The 23,198-nt window shown below is 38.2% G+C and overlaps 2 protein-coding genes across 2 annotated transcripts; one reads left to right on the top strand and one right to left on the bottom strand.

The window, feature by feature from the left end:
* Positions 1 to 3,457: 3,457 nt before the first annotated feature.
* On the bottom strand, positions 3,458 to 7,194 carry LOC134865882 (MAM and LDL-receptor class A domain-containing protein 1-like). Its single transcript, XM_063885685.1, has 7 exons — positions 7,067 to 7,194; positions 6,475 to 6,603; positions 6,146 to 6,277; positions 5,950 to 6,049; positions 5,634 to 5,805; positions 4,857 to 5,063; positions 3,458 to 3,591 (listed from the first exon to the last, which is right to left on the bottom strand). Exons 1-6 carry the CDS (start codon positions 7,113 to 7,115, stop codon positions 4,866 to 4,868), a joined length of 780 nt encoding a protein of 259 aa, XP_063741755.1. The 5' UTR covers positions 7,116 to 7,194; the 3' UTR covers positions 3,458 to 3,591; positions 4,857 to 4,865.
* Positions 7,195 to 9,397: 2,203 nt separating this feature from the next.
* Positions 9,398 to 22,280, top strand: LOC134865950 (macrophage mannose receptor 1-like). The gene is made up of 31 exons (XM_063885811.1): positions 9,398 to 9,620; positions 10,122 to 10,475; positions 10,675 to 10,845; positions 11,058 to 11,213; positions 11,810 to 11,920; positions 12,636 to 12,773; positions 12,872 to 13,048; positions 13,543 to 13,697; positions 14,236 to 14,349; positions 14,603 to 14,718; positions 14,841 to 14,989; positions 15,080 to 15,279; positions 15,758 to 15,873; positions 16,122 to 16,194; positions 16,286 to 16,439; positions 16,611 to 16,649; positions 17,154 to 17,317; positions 17,432 to 17,493; positions 17,789 to 17,889; positions 18,011 to 18,153; positions 18,366 to 18,471; positions 18,733 to 18,860; positions 18,952 to 18,996; positions 19,172 to 19,274; positions 19,447 to 19,679; positions 19,937 to 20,102; positions 20,391 to 20,555; positions 20,712 to 20,828; positions 21,215 to 21,370; positions 21,499 to 21,528; positions 21,649 to 22,280. The coding sequence occupies exons 1-31, from the start codon at positions 9,518 to 9,520 to the stop codon at positions 21,894 to 21,896; spliced, it is 4,293 nt and encodes a 1,430-aa protein (XP_063741881.1). The 5' UTR covers positions 9,398 to 9,517; the 3' UTR covers positions 21,897 to 22,280.
* Positions 22,281 to 23,198: the final 918 nt, after the last annotated feature.

Raw genomic sequence — 23,198 nt, 5'->3', positions numbered from 1 at the left:
TAGTTCAGAGTAACTTCATCAGGGTTTATTATGAAACAATGCATTTCCCATTACCTGGTGAGGCCCTGATGCATTGTAATTCACCCTGTCTTGGATCCACGTGCCATTATGATATCCTCTTCTACTCCCCACAGGACGCAGCCCAGCAGTCTCATTCACAAACATTGTGAGGTTAATGTCTAAGAAGCCTGGAAGCACCCAAATTCATCATCAAAAGATGGAATTGACATTTGACGACAGAAAAACAAGATTTTTTAATTTTTGTAGGATAATCAGATGTGTTATAAGGCATGCACAACAGAGCACCAATGCAAAATCTGAAGCCCTGTTACTCATCAAATCATCGTACTTCTTGGCGGATTACAAGCTTTTTTTTGTTTTTACTGTTATTTATTTTTATCCAAATAACAAGCATGAAAACACAAAGATGTCTCCCTTGTTGCCTTCTTTATCCTCTCTTTCCATCCTGGAGAATGAAACACGTTTACTGATGCTGTGGTGTATCTCACTTGAGGTCAAATCAATTCTGCTACTTAACACAGGAGTTAAATCCAGGCCTGTTGCTGCTTATGGTCCCCTCTTTCTCCGCTTTACTGTACTGTCAAAAGAAGTAAAACAAAATAAAAATAGATTAAAAGCCTGTTCTTACTGTTAGATGCTAGCCAACCGTCTGCATAGTGCCAGATCTCCAGGCAAGCTCGGTCTACTCCCTCCATCGTCTCACTCTCCAGTTGGGCAGTTTCTCCTTTTCCAGAGTCGGACGGCCGGAAGAAGGCAAAGTGACCTGTAGAGGGTACAAAGCAACATAAAAAACCCAGGAGAATCATATCCTACAGTGTCCTGCACACAGGTTGTTTGCATAGTTTCACATTTATTGTGACCTGAAGTCTGAGCGGCTGCTTAAGGTTCTGGATCATAAAGGCAGTCGCTTAGCCATGTAACTACATTCTCAAATGGTCTACAGATTGAAATGATTTAAACACACCCTATTTTCACCTTTCGTGACCTTTTTACCAGATGTTGAGTTTTCTGAAGATGTGTCCTTCTAAAAATCAAGTACTACCAGAGGGAGTTGCTCTCACACACTCCCCCCACCCCGCATGAAATGCCTCCATTGGACTCCTTTGTTTACTTCCTTAACATAGTGACATCCCTGTGTAACACTCGTGCCTCTATTGGCTAAGGCTCCAACACATTGTAGATGATAGGCTAAGGGGCAGGACATGTCTGAATAGTGGACCAATCGCAACACAGCCAGCCAGCTAACCAATCAGAGCAGAATGGCTATGGTTTCAGAGGGAGAAGAGAGGTTCTGCAGCACATGCAGTATAAGAAAAATGAAGACCTTTTTGAACATTAAAGCACGTAAATATTTCACAGTAGAGGCACAAAACACAAATATTAACCCTGAAAAGGAGCATTATAGGGCCCCTTAAAGTCCGTAGTAGAAATGATTCAGGTGTATGTATGAACATTTTAGATAATCATTCCTCCGCTCATTATCATGTAGCTAGTTACGTTTCTTTATTTGGTCTTACCTAAAGCAGAATTTGTGGAGTGGTCCTTTATCGGAATAAATTGGCCTTCACTGTCAGCTGAGAGCCAGTCCCAGTCCAAACCGGACTCTGCAGGACGATTGTTCACCCAACCACAGAAGTCCATTTCAAAGTCACAAAATCCTGCAATAGATAACACATACCATATGCAACATACGTGCAATTAGAAAAAACAATCCAATCACATTTACACAACAGGTCACTAACCTGCTGGGGGGCAGGCGCCATTCAGGAAAATGAGGTCGTCAATGGCGATATCCCTCCTCGGTTCATCCCCGACCACAGCTTCAAAACCCACCTGTCAATCAGACACAAGGCATTTTAACTTTTGAAACAACCATTTTTATTTCCAAATGGCTTTGTGATTAATATAGGTACAGTATGACTGAGAACAAATGTTGTAAGATGCTTTTTTGCACTGCAATTATTTATTTACCAGTCTTTACCTGATCTCTAACCAACAAGTACCTGAAACGGGGCATCCGTGCTGAGAAGCGTCACTCTTCCGTGCCTCCAGTGTTTTCCCTGATCTCCATTTCTGCTCCAGAGCTTGACCCTGTTGCCGTCAGCAGCTTGAAGGAAAACATGGAGTTCCCCCACTCCACTTCCCTCCATGTAATACCAGAACATTATGCATTCCCCATCAGCAGCGGTGGGCTCCATCACTGCAGTCATCACTACGACTCTGGACCCAGCAGGCCGGCTCCACAACTCGGCACTCAGGTAATAACCTACACAGTGAGAGCGCCGTTATGCACAGGCTTGATTTGTGTGTGCGTGTAAATGCATGTTAGTTTGAGCCTGGGATCGCACAAAGTGATCTACAATGACTAAACCTCATCCTCAAGAGATATTGCAACTACAAACAAGATGAGTCACCATCTTGGAAATGTTCCTTTTTATGTTCAGGTATCACACATTCCTCAAATAAATGAGTTATTTACATGAAAAATAAAAGCATAAAAGATCGCACAAGTTTATATTCAATTTCCATATTCATCTCTATCCCAATCCTTCCTAGTTTCTTTGTTTGGAGGAACTCTGAGCATTGACACTGACAATACAACACTTTTTTTGACAACACTAGTTCTGACCTGGTTTGAAATGATTGAGCATACAGTATATCTGAGGGTAGTGCAAACCTTTGTCTGTCCCCAGAGTGTGATCTGTGGCTGGGCCTGAGATGTTGGCAGGTTTTGACTCCCCCGAAATGCGGCTCCAGCTGGAGTTTGCAGACGGCGGAGGCAGCATGCCACAGAGCGAGCCCTGGAAGGTGCACTCTCTCTCAGCGGGACACGAGCCACTCGCAGTGCTGTACACCTTTATGTCATCAATGGCTATGCTGCCTTGCTTACCTCCCACCACAGCTTCTATAATAAACTAAAGGACATACATTAATTAAGAGGGTTTCACCATAACAAAGAGTTTAAATGACTTATTTACATTTTCAAATGGATTAGAAGTCAATCAAAAAAACAAACCAAACTGAAGCTTAACCTTCATAAGAAAAAGAAATGATTTGTTATATGAACCAGTAAGAGACAGCTGAAAATAAGAGGCTTGGGTTTTAGGTCTTTACAATAAAGAAAATGTAATTCTGAAGAATTTTACCTGTATTGGTTTCCCACTGTCGAAGGTAAGATCAGCGAATCTCCATTTGTTTCCCTGGGTGCCACTTCTCATCCATACCACTGTCTCGTTTTCACCAGAAAGCTTGGTAATAACTTCAATGAACCTGGTATCGACAAAAGATCAACTAAGCTTGAGTATTCATAGGATGGATGTGCATTATTAAGGGTAAAAGTGAAAGATGGTTGGTTGATCTGAATGTTATGGATCTTGGATGTCAATCTTGTTTATTATTTATTCAACAAATACGTTAAAAATACAGTGAGGCACGTACCGATGCTGTTGCCAAATATGTGGTACCGGAAGCTCACACATGTCACTTGACCTTCAGGTCGAGGGAAGCTGATGAGTCTGGCTGCTGATGAGATGTTCAGGTTGTATTGAGCAGTTATGACCATATAATAACCTGAGAGAGAACCAAATGAAAAGAGAAAACACATTTTACACAGAGTACAATTTCTACAATATTCTGTACTATTCACAGAATATGCAATATCCAAAGCAGACTGAATATCAGAATCAAAATCAGAATCCCTTTATTCATCCCACAGAGGGGAAATGTTCATTTGTTACAGCAAAAAAAGAGCCAAAGACAGCTTGAAGTTACAAAAAGATACAAACATATATACAACAATTACACAATTTTACAGACACACAAAAATAGACCTCAGAAACCGTTCTGAGGTCTAGCATCCAGGTAAATATTGCAGAGTTATTAAATGTGTGGGTGTTATAGTCTGTGTTGTTATATGTGTTGGGGTCTACCGGGGGCCATGATGGTTCGCTGCAGGAAGGAAGGACCTGCGGTATCTGTTCTATACACAGTTTATATCTGAATTACAGTGAATAATAAAACATTTCACGGACAGTCCAAGACTTTATAGAGTTGTATTGGTGTATTAGATGCCATTTAATTTTGGTTGTTGGGCCTACTCTTTGTCCCTTTTTTCATTTTGTATTATATATATGTATTTATTGTTATATGGATAGGTAGTATCAAGAATAATAATGTGGTTTATCAATAAGTTAATTTTGCTGCACTCATCCTTATAAGGGCTTTGAAAATAAGAGATTCAAACAGAGAGGTTAAAACAAGGTTCAACATGATACAGCAAGATTCAATAAAGCACACAATAAAGATTCTATATTTAAGATGTAGAAATTAGTAAAGGTATTAACCAGGATTTGGTAAATCTATTAAAACTGGAAAACGTTGCAGCCATTTTTAAGTGATGAGTTCTTACAGCAAAACGGTCTGAGCGAAAGGTGTTTTTCAGAATGTAACCTTACAAACTTAAAGCTTATCTTGTAATTGTGCTAAAGTGTTGTTATCTTTGGATGTATTTGCACAAATTCCCAGCAGTCAGTCCATTTAAATAGAGATAAGCAACCTCCATGGACCACTTATCCTTTAAAGTTAAGAAAAGCTCCAGATCCATTGCAATTAACCTTCAGTCATTCTACTTTAAGCATCACTAATGTATATTATAAACTAAAATGATACCAACAACTGCGCTATCACATCCCCACGATCTTTGTAGGACATGTTTTTATAGCCTCTTTGATTTCATTTAAATGGTGTTTTTTATCACAAAGAACATTTATTTATTTAGATGCCAAGAAGTAATTTTAAAAACAGAGTTCTTGCAAACCGCCAGTTAGAGTACTCACCCTTCCCGGTTAGTTCACTGTATTTCCCATTAGTCCGTTTCCACAGAGGCTGGCAGTGTGGTCGTGGTACCATGAGCAGGTGTCCTCTTCAAAATCACAAGAGAGTTGGTCTGATCCTGCAGGGACGTCTCCCTCGGCACAGTTCTCAAACATGATATCATCCATCATCACGCCGATGGCTACAACAGGTTTGAATGAAAACCTCAACTGTGGAAAGAAACATTTCTAGCTTTAAAATCATTCTGAAACTCAATAATTCAGCTGATTTGGGGAGAAGCAGATTGCTAAAATGAACAAGATTAAATAACAAATTCTTAACCCTAACCCTAACCCTCTTCTGATCAGTACAAAGCACTGAAACCATCTGATTTCTGTGTACCCTCTGGCCCAGGTTAGTTGTGTCTGTTAGCAACACAAACTTATTGAGTAACATGTACCAGGGATTACAGGATGCCAAATACAATAATTAAACCATTAGGTGCTTTATTGATACCCAAGGGGACAAAACAAGAAACTGTCCGGAAAAAGAGCATAATAAAGTTTAGAGGTACAATAAAGATAATGACTTGGAGAGCTACACCATGAACATAAATTAAATGAAAGCTCTACACTGATAGAATTTAAGTACAACTACTAAAGGTACCACAAGAGATTCTCAGGCAAGTTCTGCATGAGTAAGAAGCTTCTTGGTTTCTATGATTTCTCAGCAGATTTCTGGACAGTTTCAGATCACCACGTCTATCATTAGTCTAAAAGCAAACTGTTTATTTGACTAACCATGTATCCTCCTGGCTGATTTCCGATGAAAGCTGTAGCATTCTTCCAACTGTCTGTCCTACTTTTAGAAATGTGCAGCAACTCTTGGTCAGCCATGCCTCGGATCATGTTGAGTGTGAGGGATGATGAGGAGGATGATGATGATGAACTATTGTGTAGGTAGTACCAGAAGCTGAACAACAAGGACAGTCAATTAAAAAAACTGGCAAATTCAAGACAAATTTGCATGAAATCATTGAATTGCATTGTCATTTAAGGACATATCCTTTTTCTAGTACACACATAACATTTAGGAAGAAGGGGAAATGTATAGTACCTAATCTGGCATCCCAGAGCTGCCAGGTTGTCAACAAAATAATCCAAATTAGCCAAAGAAAAAACCCAGTCTTCTGTGCCAGCTACATGCATGACATGTCCTGAATCCAGCAGACAAACAATAATAAGAAAATCAACAATGTTGTTATCGAATTAAACATTTGTATCCCACAATTAGCCAGTAGTTAAATAATTACCAAAAGCATTTCCTGCGCTATGGTCCAGTCCAGGTACTGAGGTGATGTTTGCCATCTGCCGTCTCCAGCGAAAAGAGTCACTACTGCTGCTGTCGACCCAACCACAGGGGTGATGCTCAAAGTCACAGGACCCTTAACAAGAGAGAAGGGTTACGATTACAAATGGAAAGTATCTAAATACTTGTTCCCAGTATCATGTTTCTATTCTTTTTTTTGCAATTAGAAGACTAAATAGTAATAAAAAAGTCAAACTCTTGCTATTTTTGAAACTACTGATCCCTTGGTGAACTTCATCATTAACAAGACTTTATTTGATCAAATCAGCGTACCACAAAACTCCTCGTCTGATCCATCTTCACAGTCCTTTTCAAAATTACAGACGAGTCTGGCAGGAAGACATTCTCCAGATGTGCAGTTGAACCTCCCATCAGGACAAGATGATACGACGACCAACAATCCTGTAAAGAGAGTTTTATTACGAAGAGATAACAAAAAAATAATCATCACAGGGACATGCGATATCTAACACCTTTGATTTTAAACAGCTGACTGTAGATTATACAAGTGACAACTCTGGTGACGTATCCCTCAACTTTACACCTCTTTTTTAAACAGGCATGCACTTAAGATAATGTGCTCTAACATGGCTGGCCGATGCGGAGAATATAAAACATCATTATACTGTACTTTTGACTAAATACCTCGATTTTGAAATTGTGACAATATAGTGAAGATGAATATTTTTTGATAAATCAAAGTCAGTAAAGTGGTTCAAAAAACAACATCATTAGACTCTGATCAAGGCCATCAAATCCAAGACACTTTTGCAATATTCAAATAAAAAATATCTAAGAGGATATCTGGTAATATCAAGCCCTAAGAATACCTCAGTATATCATAGCCAGCTGAGATGACCCTTACCTGATAGCAGTACAACTATTTGCTTCATGTCTGGGGAAACATGATACATGGCAGGAAAATCCAAAGAAAACGAAAGATCCTTAAAGCATGATCATTACCCCCTCTGATGAACAGCTTGTGACTGTTTCACTGGAGCGACGCTTTTATACCTACAGTTGAGCTAAGGATAAGTGTCCTTATCGGTAGACCCTTAAGGCTGAAAGTCCACAGGGTTCACAGCAAACTGTCACATTTCCGCAGCTCGTCTTTATGACCCTCATTGAACGTCTCAACTACCGACGGTGATGTTACAGTATGAACGGTAGATGTTCCAGATGAAAGTAGAGACATAAATTTGTGAAGTCTTTTTGCTGGTAATAATATGAATGTGGGTGAACTTTGGCCGACAGTTAGGAAAAGAGTCAGGTTGGATTTTAATCTAAAGAAAGACACTCATATAGCTCTACATTCATGTATTTGAGGAATTTTCATCCAAATTAAGACGGTTAAGCTCTCATTGCTCGTTACCCTCACATTACTGGGTGACGTTTGTGATAATGACCTGCTTTACTGGATCTTATCTGACTTTCCAACCTGGTGATAATATATCTGCATGTTCCAGTGTCAGTATATGAGGTCAACACGTATGAGTAGAAGTGTATGAGCTCAACCAGTATTCTGCAAACCTGGGAGGGAAAGAGCAATTCATGTAAACTGTTAAAAAGCCATGTAAAACACTACTTTAGTAAGGATTGTTGACATCCACCTGGATTCATCTTCTTCTAATTTATAGACACGTGCATTTTCCAGCATTTGGACTACGAACGTTGTAAATGTACTATTTTAAATTTAAACACAACAACTATTGCTAGTCTATCCGTCCTGGGAGAGGGATCCCTCCTCTGTTGCTCTCCCCAAGCTTCTTGAACAAATGATTTATACCCAAGGTTACTACTTTACTTTCCATCCCATAATCATATTCTCTTTCCACTTCAAGCAAATATGTCTTCAACCGTCTATATTGCTTTACATTTTTGATGCACATGTTTTTGTAACGCATGTTTTTTTTGCATGTTTTGCCACAAAAAGCCATTGATAATTACAAATGTGAGTATAATGTAGAATACAATTGCACTAATCCTACTTTTAAGCCTTTTAAAAACAATGACTGCAGTCACAAATGTTCATATTTCAGCACAGTCCTCCACCCCAAAAAGGAGAATAACCAAAGAGGAAGTGAAAATATAAAATGCTATCATATATGTTAAGGCACGTTTGGAGAACAGACCTGAACATCTGAAGGCCTTTGACCCTAAACAGGATATTGTGTTGCTACACTCAGGATGCAAATTTTTTCTCTTCATCAGCAAAAGTGCAGCATATCTCTGCTCTAAAAACCTCACAAGTAATCTGTGCCTCATTAAAGCTATGATAGAACTTCGAGTGTTTAGAAAGTACAGTACAATAGTGACTTTAAGGGTGTTTAAATGCACTTCAAATGTAAAAGCTCATTGTTTGGTATGACTTCTGGAAGATCAGTAGGGTGTTGCAAAGTAGAATGAAGTTGTTGCTATTATTCAACTAACATGTTGTTTTTGATTACATACTCCAATCACGTTTTTTATTTTATATTTTGATAGCACAGATACACTGGCTTCACTTTTGCATTTAACAGTGTTTAAAAAAAAAAGGGTATCGCTGCCAAATACTCATCGTCATCACCGTTATGGTTAATCTGTGCAATTAATATTGCAAAAAACTGCGATACGACTTTGAGGGATAGAAATTGTCAGGAGAAAATTGTAGTTTTTTTATTGGTGCCTTTTGTGTTAAAATTCATGTTGAATTTGTTCAACAGAAAAAAATTGAACTAGTTTGACTTGTTTATTTACAGGGCAGACCAAGGACACAGAAACTGTACATAAGGGATTAAAGACATACACATAAATTAAATCAAGAGAACTGGACACTGGATACTTTCAGCTATGATCCTGGAAACATATCATCTCCTAATATGTTTTTTTCTTTATCGTTTACAAATATTTCAGTGAAACAGCTCCTAAATGGCAGAAACCATGAATGGGCAATTCATTCTTTGATGGTGGAAGCTGCACCAGACCATAGACTCCCAACATTGATGAGTCATGTTTAGCATAAATCTCTTACACATCATTTTGTTCCATGGCGGGAAGTAAATGGGCCACATTTTGCCATTTGTGGAGTTTAAGATCTGTGCAAGCAAGACAGTGTGTGGGTGTGGGTGTGTGTGTGTGTGTGTGTGTTTTTCAGAATGTTGCCCCTACTTCCCTCCCAACCCCCCTTTTTTACCAGTAGCAAAATGTTGAAATGTGCCATCTGAAACATGACACTTCTCAATGAGAAGCAGGAAAAAAGCTGACAGTGTCACTAGTATTAAGATTCTCCCCTTCTCATGCCCATGCTCATAAGTCCTCTTGTTGCAATAAATGGACAATGTCTGCAGCTCTGAGACTTATCAGGAGAATGCTGACCCCGAGGATAACGCTAGCAGCCTTTTTGCTTTTCATCCCAACATCTCAATGTTCACCAACAAATGGTAAAGTATGCACTCACCTTTGTTTATGTGACATATTCTGCATGTAAGGGCATCCTTTTTTTTTAATGTATATGCAGTGTTGACATTTCTGAGCTGTCAGCATGTCTTTGTACTGATGTAAAGATTAGCAACCGTTTGTTTTACTGAAAATTGGTTGATTTTTTCATTTGCTTCACGACAGGGTAGTAGTTAAAACTAATGCTAAACTGATTAAAAAGTACATTTAAAACAATGCTTTAAACAGTCAACTGACGTAATTACAGCTAAGTGTTAAGGGAGCTCTGATGCATCTATAATTTCACATAACATCAAATGTTTTGAAGACAGAGGAGCTCTCGTTGAAAAGAAGATACCTTAATGGCAAATTGAAAGTTGATCTTCTCAAATAAGATGTCTGCAATTAACAATTTGTACTTGTTTGTATTTCAAATTTGGTAAAAAAGAAGTTCTTGGACCAAGTTTGAAGTTAATGTTTGTGCCTGTTTCTACATCTCTCTGCAGATTCCCCATTTTCACTCACTAACAAAGCCACTGGTTCCTGTTTGATAAGAAAATCTACCCGCTGCCTTGAAGTGCGCTGGACGACTGGTGATCGTCTTTTTGTTACCACGACCAAAAAGTGCCTAGGTGCTCAAGGCAACAGTGTGGGGAGTGAAGTGACCCTCTACGATTGTAACGACAGTAACCTACAAAAGTGGGAATGCAAGAATGAAACACTGCTTGCCCTCAAAGGCTTATCGCTCTTCATTGAAGTCAAGCCGGATGATTCGATTGCTCTCTCCAGAACTGTCGGGCCCAATAACCAGCTCACCATCACAGGGACAGCCAGCGGTGCTTGTTCGAGAACATACAGAGGTACAGTATGAGAACTGAACAGCCAAACCCTAAAATAAACAACACAATAATAAATCACATTAAAAATAATGTCAGTTGATAGATGATAAAGTCCAATGATGCAACATGTTTCTCCTCACTAGAGTTAGGTTGTGCATGCAAGAGAAGACAACACATTTCAAGATGATTTCATCTGATGAACCTTTTGATTCCCTTGTAGAATATTACACCCTTGAAGGCAATGCTTTGGGGAAGGTCTGCATGTTTCCCTTCTTGTACAGAGACCGGTGGTTTGGAGACTGCACTACATACGACTCCTCAGTAAAGCGCCTGTGGTGTGCGGTTGAAACAAAATATGAACATGAACGGTGGGGATACTGCCCTACTAGTAGTGAGTACTGCATTTCTTTTTTTCTTTTTTTGTGCACATGCCAAGATTACATGCATCCTTAGGCAGATGTGGTTGTCCACTAGTTTAATCAACATAGCCTGATGCTTAACACAAAGCATGCAGTGTGAGAGATCACTTTTATGTTAAAGTGATGAATTGTTGTTTGAATGGCTTCAGTACTTCCTTTTTCCTGTTTCTCTTTTGATGAACAGCCAACGAACACTTGACGAAGAACATTGTCACAGGAGCGTTTTACCAGATCAACACACAGTCGGTTTTGTCTTGGGCCCAGGCTGAAACCAGCTGCAAACAACAGTCGGCACACCTGCTTAGCATCTCAGATCCTCACGAGCAGGCGTTTGTTTCAGGTAAGATACCACCTGGTGGATGTTGCCTATTCATACAAACCCAGTTTTACACAGTAAATGAAGTTTTCTATAGGATTTTTTGAATTTACTTTTCAAACCACTGAAATTGTTTTATTCAATAGCACATTTGAGACAAGTCGTTGATTTGTTTTGGAGAAACTGTGATAAAATGACTAACAGTAAGCAGTAGTTCCAGGAAAAAAGACCTCCAGAACATTATGATCCGCCTAATGTTGGTTCAAGGATCATTGTGACACTGTGAGCACAGAGGAAATTGTGCAATCCGTTTTTACAGGAGTGATATGAAGCCTCTGCACTTTGGTTCTGTAGCTCCCAATCACTCTCAGTTTATGTATTATATGTGTTTCACACATCATTAAATATACCTAGCATGCACTGTCTCTTTAAGCCTGATACTCTTCAAGGGCACGATTTATTTTGTAAGCTTTCCCTTGTGTGACTTTAAATTCTGCCTTTTGCTGACTTGTTATAAAGCATTTAAAAGAGGAACAATGTGCAAAAGAGGAACAATTTCTTGATTCTGTCCTTGTCCTGTTTCCTCCCTCTCAACCACACAAACACAAATAAACACACAGCACTAGTGGGATCAGGGAAACATAAACTGTGGATCGGGCTGGTCCTGAACCCAGAGCATAGCTGGCAATGGACGGATGCACAGCCCTTCCGTTATCTGCGATGGTCTGCAAGTAAGTCTTCACATCAAAAAAGTTCTAAATTATCTGCCAAAGTTCACCTAAGCAATGACCCTATAACACCATATAAACTCTAACTCTACCTGACTGTGTGGCTAGCTTGCTGTTTTGGTTTTAGAGCCTAAAACCTCACTGTTATGGTTCACTCTCATGACATTCACCATTGTGATCAGACTCATGAGTTTTTAGAGAAAAACAACTGTAAACCTTCTGCACAGCACAAAACAGACTCAGTTAGCAACTATCTTGCATCATGATGAAGCATTTAGCAAATAAATCATTGCTAATGTCAGCTAATGCACTTTGAATAATGAAGCACGCACATCAAAACGCAATGTTCCAGTCATCCTGTCTATAAATTAGTATCCTTTCCAAGCAGTTCTACCTTGTATCCCTTGATAAGATCCCATAACTTACCCAATTAAATAAGTGTTAATAATCAACAGGATTACATGATGTGTTATACCTTGTGATATCTAGAAGTTTTAGAAACAGGAAACCAGGCTGTCTTAGTCCATTTATGTAGTAAGTATATCTATTTGTGGTAGTATACATGCAGGTTTCTATTTGTTTTTAAAACAACAAATGATTTTACATCACAGAGACATGCACATGTGAATGTAAGAGCATATGAAAACTCCTGAGTGGCAGTGTATGTTAATCTCCCCTTACAAAGAAAGGAATCTCATGTTAAATCATCTTGTTTTAGGTAACCCACTTCCGAATCCAGGACACAACTGTGCATTTCTTGACTCTGCTGGGCAGCACTTATGGCAAAGTTCTTCCTGCAGCAAGAAACTGGGCTACATCTGCTACAAACCCGGGGCCCCTCCAACTCCTCCACAAAGTACATCAACATTTTCTACCTTCCTGCGGCTACTCTACTGTTTTCCCTTGTTGATATCAGTCATTCATCCCCCCGTGTTTTGTTTCTTTCCTCATCAGTTGAGCAAGGATCTTGTCCAGCTCATTGGATTCCCTACAATGGACACTGCTTCCATCTTAAGCGGACAGCTAAAATCTGGACTGAGGCTCAGAAAGATTGTCGCAATGAAGGAGGGGACCTCGTGAGCATCCGCAACGTGGAGGACCAAAGCTTTATCATCTCGCAACTTGGATATGGTACGGGATGACATGACAGTCTAACCTGCTGTCTTTTCTTCTGCTGTGGATTGATTTAAAAACCTAATCTATTTCTATATTTGAACTCACATGCAAGAAATACAAAAAACTGTAAATTGTATTAGGATGTAATCAAATTAAAATAAATTAGATTCTAATCATGTTGAATTTGCGCAATCTCAAAATGGGATAATTCATAATACATTTCAATGTTTGCTGAATGTTAAGGGGTCTGCAGCAAACAAAGTAAGCATTTTACAGAGTTAATAGGGGTGACAGTAAAATACAGTAAATGAAAGAAACAAACACATTAGCTACACCAATATACTAAGAAAATATTGATCACAATACTTGCTGACAGATTTAAGGATGTCTACAATTTCTTACTTCTTACCAATGTTCACATCAACGAAACGTCCACTATTGTAGTTCGAAGAGCATGTTAAAAGTGTAACATTGATTTGAGGTATATTCTTCACTGTCCATGTTTGCAGCATCCACTGATGAGCTTTGGATTGGAATGAACGACAGGACGACAGAGGGGCTGTTTGAATGGAGTGACCACTCCACTGTCAGTTACACCAGCTGGGAGTTTGGGAAACCTACTGTCTCCGCAGATACAGTCAACTGCGTTCTGGTGAAGGGAGACGTAAGGAGCACCTCGTGGATATGATTGGGAAATTGCATTTTAACCTTCCTATACCCATTCCATACCAGTAAATCCATACAGGTCATACATGGGGAAAGGTCAGATACCACCCTGGTTGTATGGAACTTTGGAAAAGCTCTATTGATTTGGGCAGCAGATGCATTTGGTTTGTGCACAGATTTGATGTTAACCTGGGCTTCGAAACAGATTTTGAGCTTAGGGTCAGATTCATCAATTTATTTTCTTTTATTGGTAGGTACGAACGTAGTTTATTAGTAGTTGTGACTACTCGGGAATACTTGCTTTAATAATTACTGTTTGTGACATTCTGAGTCATTAAAAAACTGATACAATTACTCGTCGACAATAATACATATAAAACAACCTTCAATATTACAAGACAAAATCTGTCATCTGTCGTAAAAGACACTGAGTAAGCATTACACATTTCCCATTATGAATGAGTGTTATAGTCAATCCATCCAGTACATTGGATTTACATGTATGCAACATTTTGACAGTTCTTTTCTTCTTGCAGAATGGTAACTGGGCAGATCAATATTGTGGAGATAAACACGGTTTTATCTGTATGAAGCAAAGCTCCTCAGAAAGCAGCTATGAGGAAGTAGATTTGGACATTGGCTGCGATGCTGTGAGTACATGCTCTACAAGCAAATGATATCAATGTATAATATAATATATCATCAAAGTGCATGATTACTAGACAGAAATTAACTTTGAATAGTAACTGGCTATATATCTCATTCAGTTGTACGTCAGCTTAGTATCTGTCTCTTAGATGTAGATCAAACCAATGCATATAAATGTCCTCTGTGGACAAAATGGTTATGTAGCATTTAAAAATCACAATTCCGGAGATCTAATTAGTGCTCGGTGTCCTACAGGGTTGGAAAAGACATGGCTCCTACTGCTACTTCGTAGGAACGGAGACAAAGACGTTTGATGAAGCTAAAGATGCCTGCACGACCTCAGGCTCCTACATGGCAGATGTTTCCAATGGGTAAGAACACTTCATGATTTTATTAGCCACGAGATGACTGTGTGTGCAAGTGCTATACGCTCTATTTGACACAAATGCATTAAACTAAAACTAAATCCATACACCTGTGTAACTATTTCTAGAGTGGATAATGCATACCTTGTCAGCTTGGTTGGGTTGAGACCAGAGAAATACTTCTGGCTGGGCCTCTCAAACCAGAAAAACGTTGATCAATTTGTGTGGACCAACTCAGACACAGTCAGGTTTACTCACTGGAACGCTCTAATGCCAGGTATGGTGAAAGATGAAATTCTACATTTAAAAAAAGAGGCATTAACAGTAGCTCCTTGATTACCAATAACATATTTATACCCAAATCAAGGATACGGACAAGGCTGTGTGGCCATCACAACTGGGATTTTAGCTGGACTCTGGGATCTGCTGCCTTGCACCAATAAGGAAAAATACATCTGCAAGCGCCTGGCACAGGGCTATGTTTTAACCCCTGTACCACCCACTCAAAGTCCTCCCAAGTGTGAGGAGGGTTGGAGTCGAATTGGAACAAGAAACTTCTGTTCTAAGGTACAACCAGCGGTCAAACAGCAAAAACACAACTAAACATTCTAATAGCAACAAAAAATGCATTATGATTGTATGAGTCCATGGTTACAGTTATCTAAAGATTTGTTTTGTACGAAGTTGCAATTTAAATGTAATTCAGAATGTTTAAATGGTACAGATGAATCAAGCATTATATATATTTTGCCTTACTAAGTATAGAGAGTATAGTTTTTGCTGTGATGGAAAAATGGGTTTGTCATTGACTCGCTGCTGAACATGATGAACAGTTTATTAGTCACTGATCCACATATTTACCTCAGGAGTTAGAAGGGACCAAAAACTGAGATAAGGGGAGTAAATATTGGGCTTACATTCACCGTTTGTGTAGGCCAATGACACAACTAAAGAATAATTTATTTCCAATTTTTTGTTAAAAGAAATACAAATATTAAATAAATATGAACTGGTTTAATTTAATCCGGTTTTCCCTCTTGTGCAGTTTTACACAGGGCCTCGTGCAAGTGAGAAGACCTGGTTTGAGGCCAGGGATTTTTGCAGGGCCATTGGAGGAGACCTGCTCAGCATCCACAACTCTGCCGAGCTGATAATGGGACGGTACGATCCTGTTTGCACAATTTTGACTTGAAAATTGACAAGGAGATAAGACAACAAGACAACAACACAGGACTTACACTGAATAAGTAAAATGACAGAATAGGATATTTGCCCAGCAACTGAAATGTGTAAATTAGCTTGAGTACTTTTTGTTGTAGTTTTCATCTTTTCAATAACGTCATACAGGGAAACAGTAGTCAAAATAATAATACTAATATGGATAGATAAATCATCTCTTTTTACTGCAGACATGGAAGAGCCTGGATTGGACTTCGTATTCCTGACGCTGCCACTGGTTATACATGGAGTGATGGAACAGCGGTTAGTTAACTGTGTTTTACTTTTTACAACTGATCTGATAATCAAAATAATTCAATCCCCTACATATTTATGTTGTTTCTCTCATTCACAGGTAAACTTCCTACACTGGCAGGACGGAGAGCCCAATAATCATAACAATGATGAATCTTGTGCTGAGTTCAGGATGTACCACTGGGATGAGCCCGGGTCTTGGAACGATGTGAACTGTGAAAGTTTCAACGACTGGCTGTGTCAGATCCGCGCAGGTACGGTATAAGTACAGGTACAGATAATACAATTAGGCAAGACGGTGTGTTACCCTCTCTGATTTACATTATCAAAAAGTAAGAAAAGGCTGAAAGACAGTGCCTGGAGGATGGGAGATGTCTTTGCGTTTTTTTTCTACATGAAATTTACCTTATTTTGTGGACTTACAGGAGTGACTCCAAATCAACCTCCAAATAACACCATGTCGGGTAAGTGAATTTGTATAACCAAACACACACCCAGGGGGATAAAAACATAAAGTTAGAGATAGATGTTTAAACAGTAACATGTAACCCTTTTTTGATGTGTTTGAGTATTAGATTAAAATGTCCCAGTTATGATTATTGTATATAGTGATCACAAAAGTCTTACAATTGGCTGTTTTAGATGCTAAACCTAAAATGTAACTAATTATTTATTGAAATGTGAACATAGAAATATACAAAAGGGTCACAAGGAGCAAGTTTAAGACAACAGTGAGCTTTTAAAATGTAACTTTTTCATTAATTAGGAAGCCAATATCTTAAAGAAAAATGAAAGGACACTTGGGATGGGCCATACAAGGGTTTTTATCTAGGACCAAAACACATTCACTTTGATGTTTTGTAAATGTTCAGTTACAGATTGGCTAGAATAAAAAATAAAAAATAAAAACTTAAAAAAGACAATGCATTCAAAAAAAAATGGTCAATATCTTTCTAAAACCTTCGCAGACTTTAACACCACGTCAGACGGTTGGCTTGTTTGGAGAGGGAGTCAGTATTATGTGAACACAGAATCAATGTCCATGGAGGACGCTCGTCTGTATTGCCAGAAGAGGCATGGGGACTTGGCATCCATCAACAGCAAAGAGGAAAATGTCTTCATATGGAAACAGGTAGGTCTCTTTGTGTGTGTGTGTTCTTCTTACATCTTGAAAAGTGTATCCATATTAGAAGAACCTTTTATAACAAGAAGAGGTCTTAAAGCTTTGTGTGTCTTGTATTTGCAGATTTCCAGAGGCTATGGGAACTATTATATAGGTTTGTCAGTCGATCTTGATGGGTCATTTTGGTGAGTATAAATATAATAACACAGCAAATTATTTATTCTCATGTGGCGAGATTAAACTATCTGGCTTTTGCTGATAATGCTATTTGCATTTCATTTTGCATAACTTAAATTATGTCCACCTCACTCATGTTAATTGTAATGATTTTTAGTGGGTGTTTTTTTTAAACTTTTCTGGTTATTTACAGTATACCTCTATATTTGATTTGGCAACAATAAGGATAATAGTATTTAATGTGAAGCAACTATGCTTTCCTTGATTACACAACAAAATTGACATAACTGTGTGTGCCTTAAGGTGGATGGATAATTCTCAAGTGGGGTTCCAAACATGGAATGAAAATCAACCAAATACTAATGCCTTTGATGAGAACTGTGTTACTCTGACTTATTACATGGGTGAGTAACTTCAAATTGAATGATGACAAATAGAACAGATGTTCTAGATAAGATTAGATAGTAAATTAAGTAAAATGTTGCCAGTGAAATGTTACTGATCATATCTCTGCTGAATTTACAGGCTACTGGCGTACTATTAATTGTGGCCAGGAGCACCAATCCATCTGTAAACGAGGAGGCTCTCCACCCATCAACAGCACTGCCGCCCCCACAGTCCCTCCTAAAGGTGGCTGTCCACTCAAGTGGACCAAATTTGACTCAAAGGTGAGAAACAACTGTGAAATCATGTTTAGATCTTCAGCGCAAATCTTATAATACCACTTTTTAAAATCTCAGTTCTTTAGCAGTTGATGTTCTTTGTCACGTGGGACTGATTTGTTTTAAAGTTCACATCAGATGGCATTAAGGCTTGAATACAAAAGAATGTTTTTTGGTTGTAGAGGGAAAATAATTCATATTTTATTGCTCATTTATAGTGTTACAATATTATTAGTAGTCGAGTGGCCACCTGGGAGGAAGCAAGGAGACAGTGCATTACCATGGGAGGCAACTTAGTCTCAATTCCCACAAGACGTGTGCAAGGTTTGTTCCACATTTTTTCCTATTGTTTTAATTATCATCAGCTTACATAGTCACTCATCAATCAACCTTAAAACAACTGCACAAATTGAAATGGAAAATATTGGAGACAAATATCTAACAAAACCTCCTAACACAACGTCGTTTCTATGCTGTCCTTTAACTGATTTAAATCTAATTTAATCATAATCTTACAAAACTGAGCAATGTATCTTAAACCAAAAAGGTTTATAGTTACTTAATTTCTACCTTTGACATTTTCAGCATTTCTGACGACTAAAATGGCTGAAATATCAACTACAAACCTGTGGATTGGTTTAAATTCTATCACACAAAGCAGCTTTTACTGGACCGATGGCAAAGCAAGGCGATACAGCAACTGGGGCTATTCTGTAAGTACACACAATCTACGATCTTGAAGTTGAGTTACTGTCTAGATGGAAAAAGGGTTTGAAATATTTTGTATCTTGTTCTGCTCTTTAGAAACATCGACGTCGTCCGGGGACCTTTTATAAAGGATGGAATGAGGTAATATTTCAGTCTTTTTAGTTTTCAACACCAGATAAAGCTAGTTAAGTGAGCACTCCAATCAATCAATTAGGACCGCTGCAATTTTAAACCATGATTTAGCATTACATTTAAACTTTAATGTCCCACTGTAAAGATTTTTGACTTTTTTGCCACTACTACTCTCTTCAACCAGGAAGACTGTGTTTTGATGTCAAGCAGTCCGGTCTATGGTACCGGTAGATGGCTTATCAAGCCCTGCAATGACACTAATGGATTTGTCTGTCTTCGAAATCTTGGTGAGTTTATCCTTGTTCTCTTTTAAGAATGATAAGTGATGTATGCATGTCTTAGACAAAGGCATCCTCCGTAGTAGAGTAAACATTTGGTGGTGCAATTAACAGTTTACATGGCAATAATGATGTTTGCAAAAAAAAAAAACTTTAAAAAAGAATGTCTTCCTCTCAACAGACCCAAACATACAGCCTCAACCAGATCCAGCAGTTTCTAACATCTATGTAAATCTGGGAAATGACAGCATCAGGGTTGTGACTAACAATCTGACCTGGGAGAATGCAAGGAAGCAATGTGAACTTGAAAAAGCAAACCTGGCTAGCCTGCGAAACGAGTGGACGCAGGCCCACGTCGAGCTGCAGGCTATGAACCTCAAAGCCCCTCTTTGGATTGGGCTGAACAAGAATATGGTACATAGCTGCAGAAAGTTCAATATTACTGTGGAAGCAACTCCTATGGGCTCGTTTCAGAGAAAGTATAACTTTAAATAAAATTGTATAAAGACATTATATATAATTGATTTACTAAAGAGAATTATAAGATTCTATCCATCAAGAAACAATAAAGTGTACAATTGTTTAATATATTTGGAAAAAACAACAATTCAAAAACCCATTGACGATGCATGCTGTATTAAAATGGTAATTTGATCCATTCTTGTTTTCAGACAAAAGGGTATTTTAGGTATATTGATGGCTGGCACCTGAGCAATACTGCCTGGGCTGAAGGAGAACCAAGCCGAGACAAGCCTTGTGTATACCTTAATGTGGATGGAAAATGGGGGACTGCTTTGTGCAACCACACCATGAACAGTGTTTGCATGAAGTCTACAGGTGCGAACGCAAATAGATAGTGTCAACTAGGGGTGTAATGAAACATGGAATATAGTGTATTTTGTTTAAGCCTTGCCGTACTGTGTGAGTTGTTAGCCTTCCTGCCTAGCTGTGATCTACATGTTGTCATTCAATCGATGTTGTTCTACATGGCCTATTGCCAAACATATGCTGGATTTCTGTGGCGATACTGGTCTCAATATCATAGAGCATATATAATACTATCATTTTATCTTAGCCAGGAGTGATTTCTTTGAACATAAACAATATTTTCTTTGTCAATCACAGATGTGCCACCAACAGAGTCAACCAACTTCCCAGGGATTTGCCCTGAAGAGACTAATGAGGAGTACCACCAGAGTTATACCTGGATGCCATACAAGGCACATTGTTATTTGTTTGTAACAGAGGAAATTGAATGGGCGGATGCAGCTAGCAGCTGTGTCAGACATGGTAAGACACACTGCAGAGAAAATGCACCTAGACCTAATGTTTGTTGTTATATTCGGATATGTTCGTGTTGTTCTACATGTCAGTAAATATGAACAGACCAAAACCAGCAATAGGGTTTTAATTATTTTTCATAACTGGTTTTACTTTTTTCTGAAGGTGGAATCCTGGCTAGTATCGAAGATCCAGATGAGCAGCTATTCCTTAAAAACACTGTGGAAATGTTTAAGGATAGCCACAGTGCTTTCTGGATTGGCCTGTATAAAACTCATAAAGGTACACTCTTTGAACCTTACATTATCACTAAAATGCATTGAGTGGTTCCTTCATATCTAATCTGTTCAATATGTTTTCTTCCTCTTGAAGCTGGTATGGTATGAAACTGAACAAAGCTTTGATGGTGCATTGTTGCGTATCTTTGCGCGCTGCTGCCACCTGTCGGTCAGAGGAATAATGTGCAATTATGTGCAGTAGTATTTTATGTATTACGCCTATTTAAAAACAATTGGTGGAAACAAACCCTACAAATTGGAAAGTCATTCATTTGAAAATCTCTTGCTTATATTCACTATATATTGTGTTATAAACGATTATATCAAACGGTTTAATTACAATTTATCAAAGTAAAAAAAGTGATACAATAATTGTCTGTTTGGCCCCAGGAACATGGATGTGGTTGGATACAACTGTGATGGACTACACTAACTGGGCCGAAGACGAGCCTCATAATGACTATGCAGAGATGGGAACCACAGACGGGGCATGGAAGACCGGTCGCAGATGGCACGACAGACCATACATCTGTGAAACACCCAAAGGTAAGATCATCATAACCATGTAATTTAAATATATATATAGTTTTTCATAATTTTTCGTAAAATGTTATATTTTACTTCATAAAAGAGAATAGTTATAACAGGAATGTTCCTTTTTTCCCCCTAAAAAGTGATCCCTTCAGATACACAGGAAAAACCTGGTAAGTCTTCGTTGAGTAACATTGACAGGTTTCAAAAATATATAAAGGAAAATAAAATGTATTTCAACTTAAAGTTTGGATTTGTTTTGACTGATGTGTTATTTCATGAATTTTGTACAGAACCCTCGGAAAAGGATCTTCACAGTCGTGTCCACACGAGTTTGATAGTCGTGCTGATAATTACCGTCACTTCGACACTGATAGCGTTGGGATTTTTCGTCTACAAGAAGTCTCCCCGTCCCAAGTTACCCACTTTTGACAATCCGCTCTACTTTGACAGAGAACGATCCCAACCTGACGTGGTTGATACCAATAAACTGATAGAGAACGCAGAAGAGGAAAACCCTGAGCCTATTATAACTCTGTGATTTATAAAGTAGCAGAATCTAGTGAGACACTGAATCCCAGACTCATGTATGCTTTGTTTGTGTTTATGCTTTTTTTTTTTTTACAATATTCAGTATATATTCAGTTATTTAACAATTTGTCACTAAGTGTGAGTTTCAACAGAGTTGGCGATGTCTGACCTCCTGGAACAGAACAGTTTAGGCTCTAGGATGTCTCAATGGGAATGATTGTTTTTTGATTTTGTCTTCTATCTGTTGTATCTATGATTAAATGTACAGAATATAATTGTTATATGTTATGCTCATTAGATGCTGTAGATTGCTTGTGCTCTTAATATGTGTAAAAATAAATCTCACTGCCTTTCACTGTTAAAAAAAACAATAAACTTGGCAATAAACAATGAATGATAATTAAGTGAGTTATATATCATACGAAATAAAATAAAACAAGGGACTGATTTGCTTCCCAACATCCTCCCATTCTACAGTAGCTGTCCAGTGCAAGCACACATTATAGCTTTAAAAGGATTTCAGTTTTTATATACAGTAGGTATATATATATAAAAGTACTACAAGTAGTGATTGTTAGCTCTATATCGTACTTCTATCAATTTTCAAGTCAAGACTATCTGAAAAGAGGCATATTATATGAATGATGCACATCTTCATATCACTTTTATCGATTATTGGTCCCTTTATTTTCTTAAATTGCATGCTTGGATGCCATATTTAACAAATGCATAAGTCAAACTGCATATTTCCCCAGCCAATCCATCACACGTTTATTTATATAGCCCGATATCGCACATTTTACATTTGACAAAAAAAAGAAAGTGGTTTAAGAAGCAAGTATGACAAAGAATCCTAAATAAAAAACATCCAGACTGATGACTAGTTAACCCGAAGAGTGTTAAGTATATTTCCCAACTAATCCTTACCACCATTTTCAGTATACTGAATCATAAATGTAATTTGGCATTTTCATAATATATAATAATGTAACTTGCAGGAAAAGCAATTCAAACATAAAAAAAAAGATGTTTGAAACATGCTGTTTAAACTACTCTCCTATCCTCTCAGTGTAAAACGGGGGGTGTTTAGCGTTTGCACTGAACTTAAAGAAACTCTGCAAACCAGCAACTGACTGAACAGACAGGAACTACGATAAAAACAGGAAAACATTACAAACGCTGACATTGGTGCAAAGCCGTTCCTTTTCATTGCTTTCAACTCTTACACAAAACAAGAACAACTAAAGTTCAAATTGAGGTAAGGCTGGGCGTGCAGATTATTCAATTGGTAGTGACGTGCATAGTGAGGAAA

This window comes from Eleginops maclovinus, chromosome 6, assembly GCF_036324505.1.
Source record: "Eleginops maclovinus isolate JMC-PN-2008 ecotype Puerto Natales chromosome 6, JC_Emac_rtc_rv5, whole genome shotgun sequence".
Taxonomy (NCBI): domain Eukaryota; kingdom Metazoa; phylum Chordata; class Actinopteri; order Perciformes; family Eleginopidae; genus Eleginops; species Eleginops maclovinus.
Note: the sequence above shows the minus strand (reverse complement) of the source record. Positions and strands in the feature narration are given on the sequence as shown.

Coding starts and splice junctions, on each gene's coding strand:
- LOC134865950 (XM_063885811.1), top strand. CDS start 9,518: ATGTCTGCAGCTCTGAGACTTATCAGGAGAATGCTGACCCCGAGGATA. Junction 17,318..17,431: donor ATGTCTTCATATGGAAACAG/GTAGGTCTCTTT, acceptor TTGTATTTGCAG/ATTTCCAGAGGCTATGGGAA. Junction 17,890..18,010: donor TACTCTGACTTATTACATGG/GTGAGTAACTTC, acceptor CTGAATTTACAG/GCTACTGGCGTACTATTAAT.
- LOC134865882 (XM_063885685.1), bottom strand. CDS start 7,115: ATGTATCATGTTTCCCCAGACATGAAGCAAATAGTTGTACTGCTATCA. Junction 6,278..6,474: donor ATCAGACGAGGAGTTTTGTG/GTACGCTGATTT, acceptor TCTCTTGTTAAG/GGTCCTGTGACTTTGAGCAT. Junction 5,806..5,949: donor GCTCTGGGATGCCAGATTAG/GTACTATACATT, acceptor CTTGTTGTTCAG/CTTCTGGTACTACCTACACA.